The sequence below is a fragment of the Triturus cristatus genome, chromosome 2_1 (assembly GCF_964204655.1).
Source record: "Triturus cristatus chromosome 2_1, aTriCri1.1, whole genome shotgun sequence".
Classification (NCBI taxonomy): domain Eukaryota; kingdom Metazoa; phylum Chordata; class Amphibia; order Caudata; family Salamandridae; genus Triturus; species Triturus cristatus.
In genome coordinates this window covers 1,022,677,385-1,022,693,939 of record NC_140581.1, presented here as the reverse complement: position 1 = coordinate 1,022,693,939, position 16,555 = coordinate 1,022,677,385, and the positions used below count along the sequence as shown (strand labels likewise).

The window sequence follows — 16,555 nt, the reverse complement described above, 5'->3', positions numbered from 1 at the left end:
TTCTGGTGCTGAGCACCGGCACTTAAATGGTTTCCAGTGCTCGGCACCGGCACCTAATTCTCAACACCACACTAAGGGCAGTCTGCCACAAGGTGGCGCTGCTCATGTAATTTAAAGATGAGCAGTATAACAGTTGTTTAAGAAAACAATGTACATAAAAAAATTACTAATACCTGCCTTCCCAGCCATTTCTTTAGCTTTGGGGACCTGGAATAATCTGAACTGTCGCATTAACATGCGCAAGAGATGGTTAGAAGTTGTTTTGGCAGCAGTGATAGGGGCGATGGGTGGTGCAAGCTGCAGTGACCTCCTGGTCAGAGCCCTGGCACTTAATATTTTACAAATTAAGCACTGCTCTCAATAAGTCTCGCCAGACGAGACCTAAAAAAGCATGACGCACCCGTGCCTATTATGAAGAGGGAAGAAAAGGCCGAATAATCACAAATTGGATTTTGAAATCAAACTAGGACAGGAACCTCTCCCAGAACCCAAAATCACCTACAGACTCAACGCCTTGTTTCTTCATCTTTTCCGCCTTCTGGAAGGGACAATTCCACCCCTGCCTCTGTGGTGCTTTTCTTCACTTTGTAACTGTAACCTAATTTGATGTTAAAGCTCACACCTTTTCGGAGTTGCTGCTCTAACTGAGTCTGTTTGTGTTCTCTGCTATTCAGACTATTTGGAGTTGAACCTTTGGCATCACATTTTTTAATCTAAAGGACAACGCAAATGAGTTTATTTAGACTACGCTGCATTTGCTGAGACCTTTACCCCACTTGCACATTCTACAACTGTTTCTTAAAGATGTGAAGACTTTATGCAACTACACAAGATAACCGGGCATGGTATGTTCCCTTGATTTATGACGTGCACAGACTTTCTTTGCTCACGTCAGTATTATGAAGGACACACAAGCTTCATTAAAGCATCTCTCACCAAAACAAAATAGTTAGTTTACAGACAGCAATTTGGAAACGTGGCCAAATTCACAAAACTGGAGATTTCGACACGTAAAGTGCGCCGTGCGTAAGGAACGCTTAAAAACAGCTGTACGTTTATCCCTTTGGATTTTTATGGACAGTTTTTTGCTGCGCACATAATGCACATATGTTTTTACTCAAGGTCTGTGCAAACAAGTACTGACAACTGCTCTACGCATGTTAATACAACTCGTGAAAGTTTTTTATATGTTTTATTTTTTTTTTAAAAAGGTTTTAGAATAAGAACTCTGCTGCTACGACGCTTTTTATATGGAAATTGTAAAGGTTTTAATTAACCAAACAAATATTACTTACATATGTGATAATGTATATGTATAACACTGAAAGATTTTACCTATTTTCTTTCCCTGCTTATGCATTGTGTATGAAATGCATAGGTTTCGCATCAATAGGTGAGGGGTACTGCATAATTCTGTGGCTTTTTCGTGTAGTATTGCACGTATTTTTGCTGTGCATAGCACCCCTTTACTTTTGCCTTATATAGTAGATAGTAAATAGAAAGACTGATGCACTTTCTAAGCGCACAACCCGCCCACTTCCCTAGCGCACTGGCTACTTGGACTTGGAGAGAAGGTATTGTTTGTCCGACTCGGCTGGGAAGGTCTTTATTATGGCAGAGAATAAACTGCAGGCACGATGACGTGATGTACCGCAATGTCACATCCAAGATGGATGACATAATCTAAGTTGCCCTACGTTAGCTAAATCTCATTTTCACGTTTTACACGTACAATATTTAATAGTCTACTTTCACAACTTTCCCTTACGTTCTGCAATTATTGTGCCTGATGAAGATGGGTGTAAGTTAAGTTCAGAGTAAAGCATAGTACGTTTATTCTTAGATTTCCTAATACCAGTGCTTCCTTTGTGAAAATTAAGTGCCAGGGCCGTTGTCAGGAGGCACTGCAGCTTGCACTATACGTTGCCTCTGCTAACACGGCAAAACACAACTACTAACCATAACACTACTACAAGTGTGACAATGCAGGATATTCAAGGCCGCCCAAGGCTATAAGAATGACTCGGGCATCAGGTATTAGTCATTTTTATTGTATATAGCATTATTAAACAACTGTTGTGCTCATCTCAAAATGAGATAAACAGCACCACCATGTGACAAACTGTCATAAATGCCAGTGTTGACAATTAGGTGCAGGTACCGAGCACTGGAAAACACCGGCTCAAATCAAGCACTGCCAAATAACCTAAAAGTCAATACTTTGTGAACGATAACCTAATTTGCATTCCATTCACCATGCCTTTCCATTACAGAACTTTGCTTACTTGCAGTCATCAGATCACATTCAAAATCTAAGTGTCCATTATATATGCTAGTGCTGTGCACATTACACATAGGGCACAATTTCTCATACATTACCTTCTGAATCAACAGAAATATATACAGGGCATTTGTTCCCACGCATACACCAGAATCCTGCCAGGAAAAAATCTTTGTGACCATCTTATGAAAAAGCAAGCTGATTAAGTGATCTGTGTTCAGGAGCAGTAGTCGGGTTGGCAGGGCCCTGAAATGCCCATTAAAAATACACATTTCAAACTTAGCTTTCTTCAGCCCTTTTCAGATGAACCCTTACACCCAATGTGGGACACAAACTAGAAAGACTTTTTACACTATAATGGTTGACCTTTTGTTAATGAATCAATTTTCTTCTTGTCATGGAGGAGCACAGGTTCGCTTGGAAGCTCCAGTTCTTCTGAGCACACCCATGCCTCCAGCAAACTCCTTGAGCGTATTATGGTGTGTTTAAGCAAATATACGTTGCCTGGATCCCACTATCGTTTGAGTGACATATAAGCAAGTTTTCAAGCTCCACTCGTATTGCCGCCCCTTTGGTGCCAGTGGCTTCCAAGAAGGGTACAGGTTGCATTAAATCCTCCAAAAGAGCATTAAGCCAGACCCAAGCCCACCTTTCATCACAGTCCTTGTGTTGGAAGTCCCCCCCCCCAAATCAACAAGTATTGTCAAAAGCCACTAGGTGTTGCCTACGCAAGGTACTGCTTTGTCAATGTTTTTTAGCGATGTTGTGCGGTACTGGCTGTGTCCTAGAGCTTTTTTTATGATAGGAGAGAGAACGGAACAGAGAGCAACACGAGGGGGCGTGGCAACAAGGAGGGCACAGGTTTTGGGGGGGGGGAAAGGGATGTATGGCTCAGCCAGCAGTGTAGATGTCACAGTGCTCTTTTGTTATACCTGGTAGGAGGCCCAACATGAACAACGGAGGGAGGTAGGATTCAGGGAAATACGACAAACGAAGGCGAAAGGGTGAGTGGAGGAAGGGCAAGCCAACATGGACAATGGACAGAGAAAGGGTGGAGGGCGAGTCAACAATGACAATGAATTGAGTAAGGATGGGGGCAACCCAACATAGACAACGAATGAACAGAGGAAGGATGGGGTCAAGCTAACACAGACAACAGAGGGTGGGAAGGAGGATGGAAGCAAACCAACACTAAAACAAACTGGACTAGAGAGGGATGGAGGGTGGGGGCAAGCCAACACGTACAATGAACAGACGGAGGGTGGGAGCAAGTCAACACAGCCAAGGAAGGGAGCGTGGGGGCAAACTAACAGACAACAAATGGAGGGAGGATGGGTCAAAACAGCACAGACAGAGGACGTAGGAGGGCAGATGGGGGCAAACAAATGGACAGGGGAGTGGGGAGAAGTACACAAGGGCAAAAGCTGCAAAAGACACACACTGGTAGAGTGCTTAAAACCAAAGAAAAAGCAAAGCCTAAAAAAATGAGCAGTACAAAGACACAAGTAATGAGCCCATGCTCTGTATAAGGGGCAAACACGAAGACAAAGGAGGCCTATGACAGCTGACCAATACGAAGCAAGCAAATGAGAGTGACCTTGCAGACAAACAATTTTAAGCAGTGGGTGGTCTCAGCACACTGATGGACAACAAAAGGTCTTGAAGAGACAGAGCATGCACTAAGTGAGTCCTGAAAATCAAATTGTATTACAACTTGTACATACTAAAACGAGAATCTTAAGCCAAAGTCATTTACCCCTATTGGCTACAACAGTGTGAATACATTGTTTTTGTACACTTTATGGAGTCTAAAACCAAATTGACAATTTTTTAGCACATTATGTCCACTGCTGTTGCATTTTTTCTTCTATGTAGACAATTCTTTGGTTCATTCACCTTTGATTCAGCCTGAATTGAAAGGTACATCTTGGGTTATATAATGACGACCATAGTGACGTCTACCTTTTTTATCCTGGAACTTTGGTCAGACATGTTTCCTCCCTTACATTCCTACCCGCAACCTAAGATCCAGGGATCAACTGTTGTTATGCCTCCAGCCCATTCGTACGGTTAGGCACGGGGGCTCTCTTATTCTTTCTTGCACCCCCCCATCAATGGAATCATCTGCCACTAAACCTACGCCCCTGTGTTAATTTAGCTGTATTTAAAAAAACTCTTGAAAACATGGCTGTTTAATCTGTAAATTTCAATTAACTGATTTTGTCCGGTCTGCCGGAGCGCCAAGAGACCCCTAAGAGGGGTGACTTGAGCGCTTTACAAATTTCAATAACATAATATCTCCGAGTACAGAGCGAAAACACTGGATGTCTGCCAGTGAAGACATCCTCCCACAGGATGAGCTTGCACATAAAGGACAGTGTATTTTTCCATACTTTATAGATTTAAAAAAAACACCATTCTGGCTCACTCTTAGTTAATTCGTGGGCAGCCTGTACAAAATGTCGGCAGATGAAAATATTCATGGTGGGAAATCAATCATCAAAGCCAGTGTTATTAATGGCCTCACTCCACAAATTAAAGAAACTCATTTTTTTCTACACCATGGATAAAGAGGTTAAATTATATGGTAACCAGAGGACAAATGTTGATACAGAAGGGGTATTTACCATCTGGCGAGCAAAATTAATGCTGTCAAGGCCAGATACAAGATCTGTTTATTGGATGAAATCAGCAGATATGCTAAGCTTGCCACACAAGTGGTTAAGGAGGAATAAAGCTCTGTGAGGCGCAGACAACAATGTGGGCTGACAGAAGCTCTTGATGACTAACTACCTTATTAGTATTTCTTCAGTGACAGTGTTTACTTTCTTCCATAGGCTTCAGTGAATTTGTGTTCATGTTTCTTTCCTACAGCAAAAAAGAAACATAAATTAATATATTTCCATTCAACACCATAAAAACCTCATCTTCCAATCTACAGATGATGTTATGAATGAAACAATACTGTGGCACTCACAGCAAAGTGGACTTGCAGAATTTCTTTCCATGCAGGTCCACAACAGGCATGCCTACCTTTATCTTCAAATAGCAACTTGATTTTATATAGGAAGTATATGAAAGCCATCATGGGTGTTGGGAGTAGGTCTGGTCTGAGGGAGAGTTTTTGCTCTTCGCCAACTGCCAAAGACATTTGGGTGTTACCTTAGACGATGGGCCTGGAGTCTAATTCAGTTTCCTCCTTCACTCCTGCCATATTCTCTTACAGGTTCTATCAGAGATATAGAAACTTCTTTCAGGGTCAAGACAGTTCATCCTTAACCTGCTTTCAGCTAGGGGTTTTAATCCAATTGCATTTAACCTTCATAATGAGGCTGTAAAGTACCCTTTTTAAATGAATATAAGAAAGAAGAACAGAAGTGGACCATGAACAGCCGCACCTATTTCGTGTTTCTGTGTAAGGAGGTGTAGGCAATGTTGCCTCTGTCTGTATGCACTCACTACAAGCACTGGCTGCCAATTTGCAACCCTTAGGTCAAAAGATATAATCCAATCAAAAGTAGAGGTGCACCTCAATAAATATTAACATGAAGAAAAAAGGTCCCAATTTCAAAGTCTAAATATTGTCAATTCTTCATTTTATTTTATTTTTCAAACATATCACATGTTATAGCGGAGGCAGCCAACGCATTTCGTCCACAACTGTGGACTTCTTCAAGGCACATTTATTCTTATAGTCACATTCATTTTGTGATGATATATCCTTCAATTCCCACTTAACACAGTTACAAATGGTATGCCAATGATTTGTGCCAATCCGCCCTGTATACAGTACCCAATTTAATTATATTAATCAATCCTCCAATCATAGCGTCTATCATTCAGCATCTGTAGACCACCATTTGAATTTGACTTAATGGAAGATTGGGGCCAGTTTTCCCCAAGGTGGCACTCCAATAGGTGCCCAAAGTCACGCACATGGATTCTCCTTGCCTCACAACAAGTGGAATAGGAGAAGATATACCTCTTTGTTGTCGCTTCTGGAAGAAGGAGGTGAACCAATTAAGGATGGATACCGATAGGCCTGAAGAAATAAAAACATTTTTAGGGGTTCACTGATACACTTGGTCCTTTAAACCAACAAAGAAGAGATTGGCATGGAAGCTGTAATATCAAAAAGAAGTATTTATTAACCTCACATGAGGGAGACTGCGTCAATACGGTACCCTCAGGCCACTGTAGGAGGCAGTCTAAGGAGTGCAGAGAACAGGGGCCTTTTATACCCACACAGGGGCTCAAAAGGAGGTAATACAAGTACACATGAGAAGAGTTACACACATAGATGGTCATACAGAAAATGCACAGTCAACAAGTAGGAGGAGTAATGAGCTGCTGACATCAGTTAGAACAGCCTGACCGTTACAGTCTAAGGCAGGTGCATTAGCAGCTACAGACTCTTCTGAGCATGTGCACGGCTCTGGCTCAGTGCTGAAAGAGTTAACTATATCACATGACACAAGCAGAATACAAGGGCAGTCAACAGCGAAGAGGGAGAAAGCACATGGCGGGCACATGGCTAACTAAAATCGCTCAATAACACAGACATGGTGTTGAGATGCACACCGTTGTACTCTGTTCTTTTAAAGTATTTATTCCATGTTGTAATGTACTCCACTGTTTCTACTTTGTCGGTGTGCTCGCTCACTCCGCGCTCTGCCCACTTGCGCTGCAAATTAGTAAGAACACGAGGGAACCTCTTTGCGATTCCCATTAAGCTGCACAGCCTATTAGAATGAATCCAATGAATTAAATCCATAATCAACTCTATTTTTCTTCCACTATTTTGTCCAATAATATAAATCCTTTTTTCACTTTATATTTTCTTCAATCCATTATACCCATTCGCTTTTCCTTGCTGATCATAAAAACGCAGGAGAATGACTGTTCCACATGTCACACTTTTATTAAAATCACCCAATGCATTTAGGGAATAAATCCCTTCTTCAGGGGTTTCGTGACACGTAGCTGCATCTCCTATTTCATTTTGTTTCAATGCCTCTCTCTGAAGCGCTTCAGAGAGAAGCATTGAAACAAAATGAAATAGGAGATGCAGCTAAGCTCCGTGATTTTAAGATTTCAGCAGTACGTGTCACGAACCCCCTGAAGAAGGGATTTATTCGCGAAATGCATTGGGTGATTTTAATAAAAGTGTGACATGTGGAAACAATCATTCTCCTGCGTTTTTATGATCAGCAAGGAAAAGCGAATGGGTATAATGGATTGAAGAAAATATAAAAAGAAAAAAGGATTTATATTATTGGACAAAATAGTGAAAGAAAAATAGAGTTGATTATGGATTTAATTCATTGGATTCATTCTAATAGGCTGTGCAGCTTAATGGGAATCGCAAAGAGGTTCCCTCGTGTTCTAACTAAAATCGCTGCCACAAACAAAATGGCTTCAGCAGATGCTAACAGCTATTGCAGCTAGTTTTCCACAGGCCCATCCTGAGTTCAAGACTTTCTCTGAGGCATTTTTGGCTGACTGTGTCGAACGCCACTGATAAACCTAGAAGTATTAGGAGAGAGGATTTGTTTTGGTCTAGGATGTTTAGAATGGCCTCGGTATTGTGACCAGGCCTGAAACCTGATTGGTGTTTGTCTAATAGGTCAAAATAATTGATGTGTCCACATAGCTGGTCATGGGTACGTTTTCATTAAGAAATCTGACTCCTAAAACATCTTTTATTAGTGTTAATCCACATTTCAAGAGTAAATCAACACTTGTGAATGAAGTATAGCATTAAGCATTTGGGTTTTCTTGCCAATTTCTTTCGTCAGTTTTAACCTTTCCGCTGTGGATATTTCATTTTAAATTCCAGAGTTTTGTTGCCATTTTGGCAGATTCCAAAGCAGATGTCAACCCAAGAAGAAAATTAGCCTTCACAAGTTGTCAAATCGAATTAATTCACTGAAGATGAATCTCTGTTCCCAAGGTGCAAATCAATGTCCTATGGGCAGCAACATATTGGTAGAAGCTTGACATCACTCTGGGCACCTATTCGATATAATCAATAGACTGGATCCACATGGTTACCTCTATTTGCATTTATCAGGACTATGCTTTTTGAGGTGCTAACCTTTCTTCATGTGTCGCATTTCATTCTTTTATATTAATTTCCCTTTAGCTTTACAGTTTGTGATGCGGATTCAAAAATGTCTGCTAGCAGTAGGTGCGTGCAAAGCCTTTCATCCAGGCTAATGAGACACCACTAAACCATCCAGCATGCATGATGATCATGTCAAATTAATTCGAAACAAACCTTTTTGGTTGGATGGATCATTACTGGCAATGTTTAATAGGTTATTAAATTACTTTCCCGGCCACCTTTAAATAGCAGATAGGAAGAAAAGTCCTCCCTTCTGCGCCCTTTTTATGAGTATAGTAGTATTTTTAAAGTTTCCTTTTTATATTCTTATCTCTCTCCACCAGGCACCACACTTCACACATGGGATGCAGCTTCTTTTGTAGACACTTTTTTCTCTGACGCAAATACTCTTCTTCACATTTACGTGCCTGCTCAGGTAGCTGTGATTGAAAGTACAGCAGAGTGGGTGATGGCTAGACAGAAGCATTACTACCAAACCCCATGGGCAGATAAAAAAAAATACTAGTCTATAGACTGGCTACCTAGGGCAACTTCTGAAGACCTCATCAGACCAATGCATCTTTGAGTCCCGGTATCAGTTTTTATTCTTAAAGTCATGTTCCATTTTAAGCTTATTACATTTTTCTTATATGTTTTTGATTTCAGGGGAGGAACAAACGATTCTGCTATACAGGGAGCCTTTCCGAACCAGGGCTAGCTAAACATCCTCTTTGAAGAGCACTAGACACTAACAGAAGTTCACAACCCCATTGATATTAAAACTGGTGTGTTTGGAGTGTGTAAGGGTGCGAGGGTGCAATGGTCATGGCTGGGTACTTATTTTGTGACTGACGTTTTGTGTTAGGTTACTGTTTCAATTGCGATTGGCCTGTCCATATCCCTTTCTAGCTACAGGGCTTGTATTTGTGCCCTTCGGTCCCAGCATTAATTATTTACAGTTTTTAGTTTTCCAACATAACTTTATTGGATTTTCTACAAGAGTAAACCTCAACACAATACAGTAATGGCAGTCATACCAATCACGTTGTGTGTGTACAAACAATTTGTATAGTCATCAGTTCAATCCAATATCTGGTCAATATACAATTCCAGTCATTGATCCACTTTTGTGTTGCCACAAATCCCAGCCAACCCCCCACACCCAAGCAGTCCATCAAATACCTGAAACAACTCCCCCTTCTCCCTCTCCTGCGCCTCCCCGTCCTGCGCTGTCCAACGCGCTAACATGTGTTATCGCAATGCCATGGATCATCAGTGACTATAGGCCAAACAGTAGTCAGTTAAAGAACTGCTTAAGGGGAGAGAGCCCACACCTGCCCCCTATGAATTATTTACTTTTAAGGTATTACCAGTCCAGTGAAATAGCATTTCAGAACCCCCATCGCTTTTTCTCACATTGTTTTCAGATTTTAAAAGATACATGTGGTCTGTGACACAGAAAGAAAATATCTGTCATGGTCAAAATAAAAATTCTTACCTTGATCCTCTTGTTTTGACATTTCACTGCCCTTCCTACTTCACAAACTGATAAGATTTATATTCCTGGTAGTAGGAGTAGTTGATTTGGGGAGCTTCAATTTTAGGCAAAATATTATCTTTCAACATACTGTGAGCTTACAGAGTATTTTGAAGCAAAATGAATTCAGACATTTCATGCAAATACTTGTTCTTGTATCTCTGCGTGTTGCTGTCTACTTGTCAGATGAGTTGGAAATGCAATTTTGACGCTGAGAGCGCACCATTTCGCATATTAAATGCCTATAGCTTGTTGTAGATAAAAACACTTTTACAGTAGTTGTCCTTACCATCAATACATACAGCATTTTTTCCTCGCTCTCAAAAAGCTCAATAAGCCAAACATTTATCCCAAATGCTCACTTATCCCCGCTATGAATACATATGGGAACTATGTGAGCAAGAATACAGACAATCCTAAAAAAAAAGGCTCCCAATAAAAATCAAAGAACACAAGTCGCTTCAATGTGTTGAAATGCATGAAATTATTAATTCGTTTGGAAATAAACACTAAATTATTTTCTACTTTGTCATATTTTACAAACATTTACAAGAAGCATTCACGTTTTTACTAACCAGAGTTGTAAGTAAAAAAGCAACAGTACAAAACACAAATATTTAATGAATATATTAGTAGGGTTATCAAAGTTTCAATAGTAGACCGGTAAAATTGTTGGTTTTAAATTAGTATGAAAGTAGCCCAAACATTCGGCATAGCAGACAAAGTCAAGAGTACTAAAGATGGCTTTCATTTTGTTGAAATATAATGAGTCAACATGGTAACAAAGGGTTCAGGGCCAGGGTCAATTTAGCAATACTAGGAGGAAGACAGGAAATGGTGGCTGAGTATACAATTGATAAGGGCTTGAAATTTGAAAAACTTTATTTTGTTAAATAGCAGAGATGTTTATGACACGGGCATCATCTGTAGATGTGTGCTTCTTCCTTTACCATGATGTTCAGTTACCTGATTGTTATACTTTAAAAAAATATATATATGGTTGCTATAGTGAAAGTGCCACATTTTAAGGTGTCCCACTAGATTGCTTGCTTTACAAAGGTTAAATCTTCTGTTGGTAGTTTACTCCGAGTGTGGTTGTTTTTTCAGTCATGTGCGTTTGAAGTGCCTAGGACCTTTCTCTAGAGAATGTTACCTTGTGTGTTGCTGTTTAGCTTTTAATGTAATCATCATTATTGATTCGCTTGCTCATAGGTAATAACAAGGACAGGATTGTGATCCTCTTGTGTTTTCTTTTAGTCACAGCTGCCACAGCTGCTTTGACCATTGATTTTTTTGGAACTTCTGGAAATGTCCCCTGGCCCTGATGAAAGCAGTAAACTGTTTGCACAGCCATGCAGTGAGAAGCTTATTGTAAAATCAGAGAAGGGCAGTGACGTTCACTGGCGATCATTAAATCCAATAGTGACCTCGCGCTATGTGGTCGTTAGTCATCTACCTCAGAAAGCTTTTATGAAGGTGCAGAGCAAAGAGCAAGCGAATTGCCTTTAACCTTAGCAGTGTCTATTAGTGGATTAAATGAAAGTACAGGGCATGTGCATTTAGGAGAAGCATGAGATGTGGTAATGTCTGTTGGATGAAACATTACACATTTATATCATTAATAGATCTTTTAATTGAGTCCTGTCGTCTGCAGTAAGTAAATGGAGCTTTCGTTTTCAAAGGCTGAGCTTCACTAGTCCATTTGCCCCTGTAGACGGTCTCAATTATAAAACATGTAAGACCAGCGCTTTTTTGTATACTATTTCTTTTCAGTCACGGTCCTACCTTACTGCGATGCAGGGGATACCTGAGCATACTTGAAACTCGTAAACCGTGTTATTTTGACTTATCTGGTAGCTTTCATCCAGCTGCATTCCAATTTGAAGGGACCAGAAGTTGACAACAATTATTTCAACAATCTATGTGGGTCTTCTGAATTTGTTTCCAGCTTCCAAACTTTGGCAAAGAATAATATTTTGCATTCATTGTGTTTCTCTGCAAATGCCCATGCAGGTATTCTTTTAAAACATTGTTTTTTATTGATATTAGTTTCAAATTGTAAAACACAACATGAGAATTTTCTTTACATACTATTACGAAGAGCATTGTAAAACCAGACCGATTCAACACCAGTCAAGCCGCAATGGTGTGATTACAAATCATTTCTGGCCTGGCCCTACATGCAGGTTTTCTTGCGCGTTGGTGTCCATTATAATGGAAAGATCATTCCAAGTGGAAACTGATCTACTGTTTTCATAGATTGACACTAAGATTAGATTGTGTTCATTGTATTTTACATTTGATATAGACTAGACTAAGTCATCTAAGCTTAGCTCAGTGACTGATTTGGACCAGCCAATTCCATTTGGAAATATTTTAACTGTCTTAATTTGACTGTATTTGCTAGTTCCAGGATATCCCATATGTCTTTCTGTATCCGAGTGTCTCTAGTGCATTTTTAAAAACTTTTGTGGACACGGCTAGGTATTAATTGCCTTCTACACAGGCGAAGGCGAAATGTCCACCTAATCCACTCATTAGCCATCCCTCTCTTTTCTGCACCTCTTTAATAATAATCTTTAATAATCTCCATTGATCATACTCCAAACCCATGCCTGTACCTTAATTTAATTCTCAGCTCAATTGGAACCAATTGTATGGTACAGAATTTAAGTGCTATTTTGCATTTGCTAGAATAATGTAATTGATTCTTAATATGTGTAGACCATTTTATATTTCCTAAAACACTTGCAGGGTTTTACACTTCTCACCCACATGAATTGGAATAGAATCATGGACAGTAACAATAAATGGAACCATTACATGTTATTGTTTTCCAAGACTATTGATACTTTTAAGGCTTGATGGTAAAAATTGATACCCATACTTAAAGACAATTTGTGACATAACCATTAGAAGGTGCTCAAAAGTATATCTAAAACATGGATATGTAACTTTGGTCAATGAAGTCTAGATTTAGTTGTACAAATCTTGCTATATATAGGTTACCGCATGGTAGATGTGATTCTGCAACATTAAACCAAACTTTTCCTTTGTCTTGTCTTTTCTGTTTCAGCTGGAGAGGCAGCTACAGATGCAGAATCAGATGCGCGAAAGGCAGATGGCTATGCAGGTTGCTTGGTCACGAGAATTCCTGAAATATTATGGAACGTTTTTTGGAATTGCAACTTTGGGATTAACAGCTGGGTACAGAACTCATAAATTAAATCAACAGTATTAGTAAAGCGCTTGGCATGTTTATGTATTTTTTAGGGATAGGCAAATGCTTTGTTTAAGTTCTTGAGACCCATGTGTTTTTAAGTTGAGATATAGGAAAAGCCTCTCGAGCCTCACAAGCAAGACTACTTTAGATCAAATATAACTTTGGATTTTCCATTAATTATTCTCCCTCAAACTGGGGCTGTGTGGCTAACTTCCCTGTTTCGCTCACAAGCGACTGGTGTTTTATTGGCTTAATGGCCTTCAAAGCATTTGAAGGCATAGATGACCCATATTGTGGTTGCGTAGTGCATTATGTGTTTATCAAGGCTGTGAAAGCTGTAATGAAGGTACGTTTTCTTTTTCGCCTGGCCTTCTTTTGACTCTTACAATTTAGTGTGCATGGCTTGTGTTAAAATATATAAGGATCCAAATAAGAGGTGTACATTGTAGGGCGTCACGTGGCATAGGTGCGCTCACCTTTGGGGCCTACCCACGCTGCAGAAAATGATATGACGCTATGTGGTGGGTACGTGCAATCAACCATGAGCGATTGTTGCACCTTTAATTTATCTCCTCAGGACCGAGCCCGGCCCGAGGCTGCAAAGTATGACAATGTATCGTAGTGGCTGGTTGGCTCACTACATCCCTATAACCTTTAATACAGAAACATCAACAACAAACACTAATGCACGATGTGCCAAATGTAGGTTTCAGTAAATTCTCCTTTTCTCAGCAAACAAAGTCTTTCGGCCTTTGGCTAGGCCGGGGATTTTCTCATAACTGATAGGGATCCTCTCTGGGATATCGGGTCCCTCCCAGTTCGGGGCACACTGATTGCCGGATGGAAGAACTGCCTTCCAATGTCTCATGAGGTTCCTCATTCACCCCTTCTTCTCCCTGACTGGGCACCTCCTCTTCTTTATCCTCCAGACTTGGTTCCATTGAATGCATCAGTTCACCTGAGCCACTGCTAGAGTCTTGAGGTGCTTTGATCTTCTTGAACCATGACGCATTCCTCGATAACAACCGCTCTCCTCTTTTGACGGTGATCATGTTGCCTTTCCCTTCCATCACTTCCCATGGCTCCCTCTCAAACGGTGTTCTAAATTTCCACCCCGGTGCTTGTCCTTGACTATCACACGGTTGCCTGGACGGATCTCTACCTCGCGAGTATCCCTCTTCAGTCTGGCCCTGTCATTGTTAATTGTTTTCTTCACCTGGGCAGCCTCACTGTTCTCCAGATGTCCACTTATAACTCACTGGAACGAGGTCTCGCACAGGCCTCTTCATCATCAGCTCACAAGGCGAACACCCAGTGGTACTGCGCGGCATTTGTCTATAGGTTCTCAGAAATTGATGAAGACACCCTTCCATCTCTACCCTTTGATCTACTCCAATCCTGAGTGCTTTATTTAGGGTTCGCATGAACCTTTCGACATCCCCATTAGCTTGAGGCAACTGGGGGGGGGGTCACTCGCCTGTGTCTGATGTTTAGATGATGAAGGTAATCTCTAAATTCCTGGCCTGCGGACCGTTGTCCATTCGGATTTCGTCTGGCAGCCATAGCATTACAAATATCTTATCCAGCACTGACTTGACACACTCAAAGGCCGTTGATCAAACTATTTCCACTGCTGGAAATTTGAAGTGACTGTCAATCATGACGAGCGTTAGGCGCCCAGCTGGAAAACTCCCTAAATCCATGCTTACAGGCGACCATGGTCTAGAGCTGGTGATTATCGGCCTGATTGCTGGTTATCCTCTGTTAATTAGACAGGAATGGCACCCTTTCACCAGCTCTTCAACAATCTGGTCCACCCTGGGAAATCACACCCTGGTCCATAATCTTGCTCTAGTTTTGGCAAGACCCTGATGACCCTGCTGTTCTCCTCCATATACTCTTGAGTATTTCAATTTTTGGCTTCGCAACACCAGTCCTTCAACACTTTTGCTGAGCTCATCCCTGCACTTCGAGAAGCTTGTTCTAGCCTTTCTTTCCTCTTCTGTCAACCTCCCTACTCCGTCTAGGAAATTCTTCCAGCGATGTTCCTGCAGCGCCTCTTTTACTGCACATAGGCAGTCATCTTCTGTGGTGGCTTCCAGTATCCCTGTAGAGACAGTGCTCTTGGACACGCTAACTCCGTAATAAGCTTCACAAACCCTTCCACCCCTCTATTGACCTCTTGCTGATTCCTGGGGTCCACTGCTATGGGGTGGCGTGACAGGTAGTCTACTGTGTTATTGATTCCTGGACGGTAGACCACTGCAAAATCATATTGCTGGAGTTGTACTGCCCACTGTTCAATTCATGGTGGCCTACTCCTCGCCATTCTTCCGAACAGCGGCAGTAGCGGCTTGTGATCATTAATCACTCGGAACTTGTGCCCGCATAGGTATATGCTGAAGTGTTGGCAAGCCCACCTAATGACTAGTGCTTCCCTTTCAATTTGCTCATATCTGGTCTCTATTGCTGATAGCGCCTTGCTTGCATTCTTTGTGAAGGTCTTGCTGCAGGAGGACCACCCCTAGTCCTACACAACTGGGATCAACTATTAGCTCTGTTAGACTCCCTGGGCTAAAGTACACTACTGTGGCTCCCTTTAGAAGCACCCCCTTGACCTCCTGAAATGCTTATGACCTTGCACTTGACCATTGCCATTTGGCGTTCTTTTTTGTGAGAGTCCTCAGGGCCGAGAAATAGTTGTCAGATGAGGAATAAATCTTCCACAATAGTTCGCCACCCCCAAGAAGCTGCGCATCTCTGTCAGATTCTGGGGAATGGTGTCCGTCCTTATGGCCTCAACTTTCACTGGATCCACTTGTAGGCCTTCCTTGGAAAATTTGTATCCGAAGAATTCCACCTCATTGTTGTAGAAGGCACACTTGTCTCTGTGTAAAGTTATACCCTTGCTCTACAAGTCTCTTCATGGTTGCCCTTAAGCACACAAGGTGTTCCTCCAGCATCTGGGAGAATATCAAAACATTGTCACTAATGTTTATTACTCCTAGCAGTCCAGATGGGGCTTCTTTTATTGCGTCCTGGAATGCCTCTACTGCAGATGATACTCCAAAACGTAGCCTCTTGAATCTTCTCAACCCTACATGCGTTGAAAATGTTATGTAGTGACTTGATTTATCCAACATTAGCTGGTGGTATCCAGAGTTAAGGTCTACTTTCGAAAATCACCTCGCCTATTGGTATCAGTGACAATTTTATCGATGGTAGGTGTGGTATTTCTCTCTCTGCATATTGCCTTGTTTGGTAACTGCATATCCACACACAACCTTATCGCTCCTGGCTGTTTGGGTTTGGCAACGATCACCAGAGTTGTGGTCCCTGATACATTTTCGATCACCCCGGCTCTTTCTAACTTCTCCAACTCCGCCTCCACACGAGGTCGCAGATGAA

General features: G+C 41.3%; 1 protein-coding gene across 2 annotated transcripts in view; it reads left to right on the top strand.

Annotated features, from left to right (window-relative positions):
• Nucleotides 1-16,555, top strand: part of PLGRKT (plasminogen receptor with a C-terminal lysine) — a 150,141-nt gene that overhangs the window by 121,609 nt on the left and 11,977 nt on the right. For both annotated transcript variants that reach the window (XM_085635060.1, XM_085635068.1), the window contains exon 3: nucleotides 13,001-13,131. In XM_085635060.1, the coding sequence (XP_085491186.1) occupies nucleotides 13,001-13,131 (131 nt within the window). The remainder of the gene's footprint in view (nucleotides 1-13,000; nucleotides 13,132-16,555) is intronic.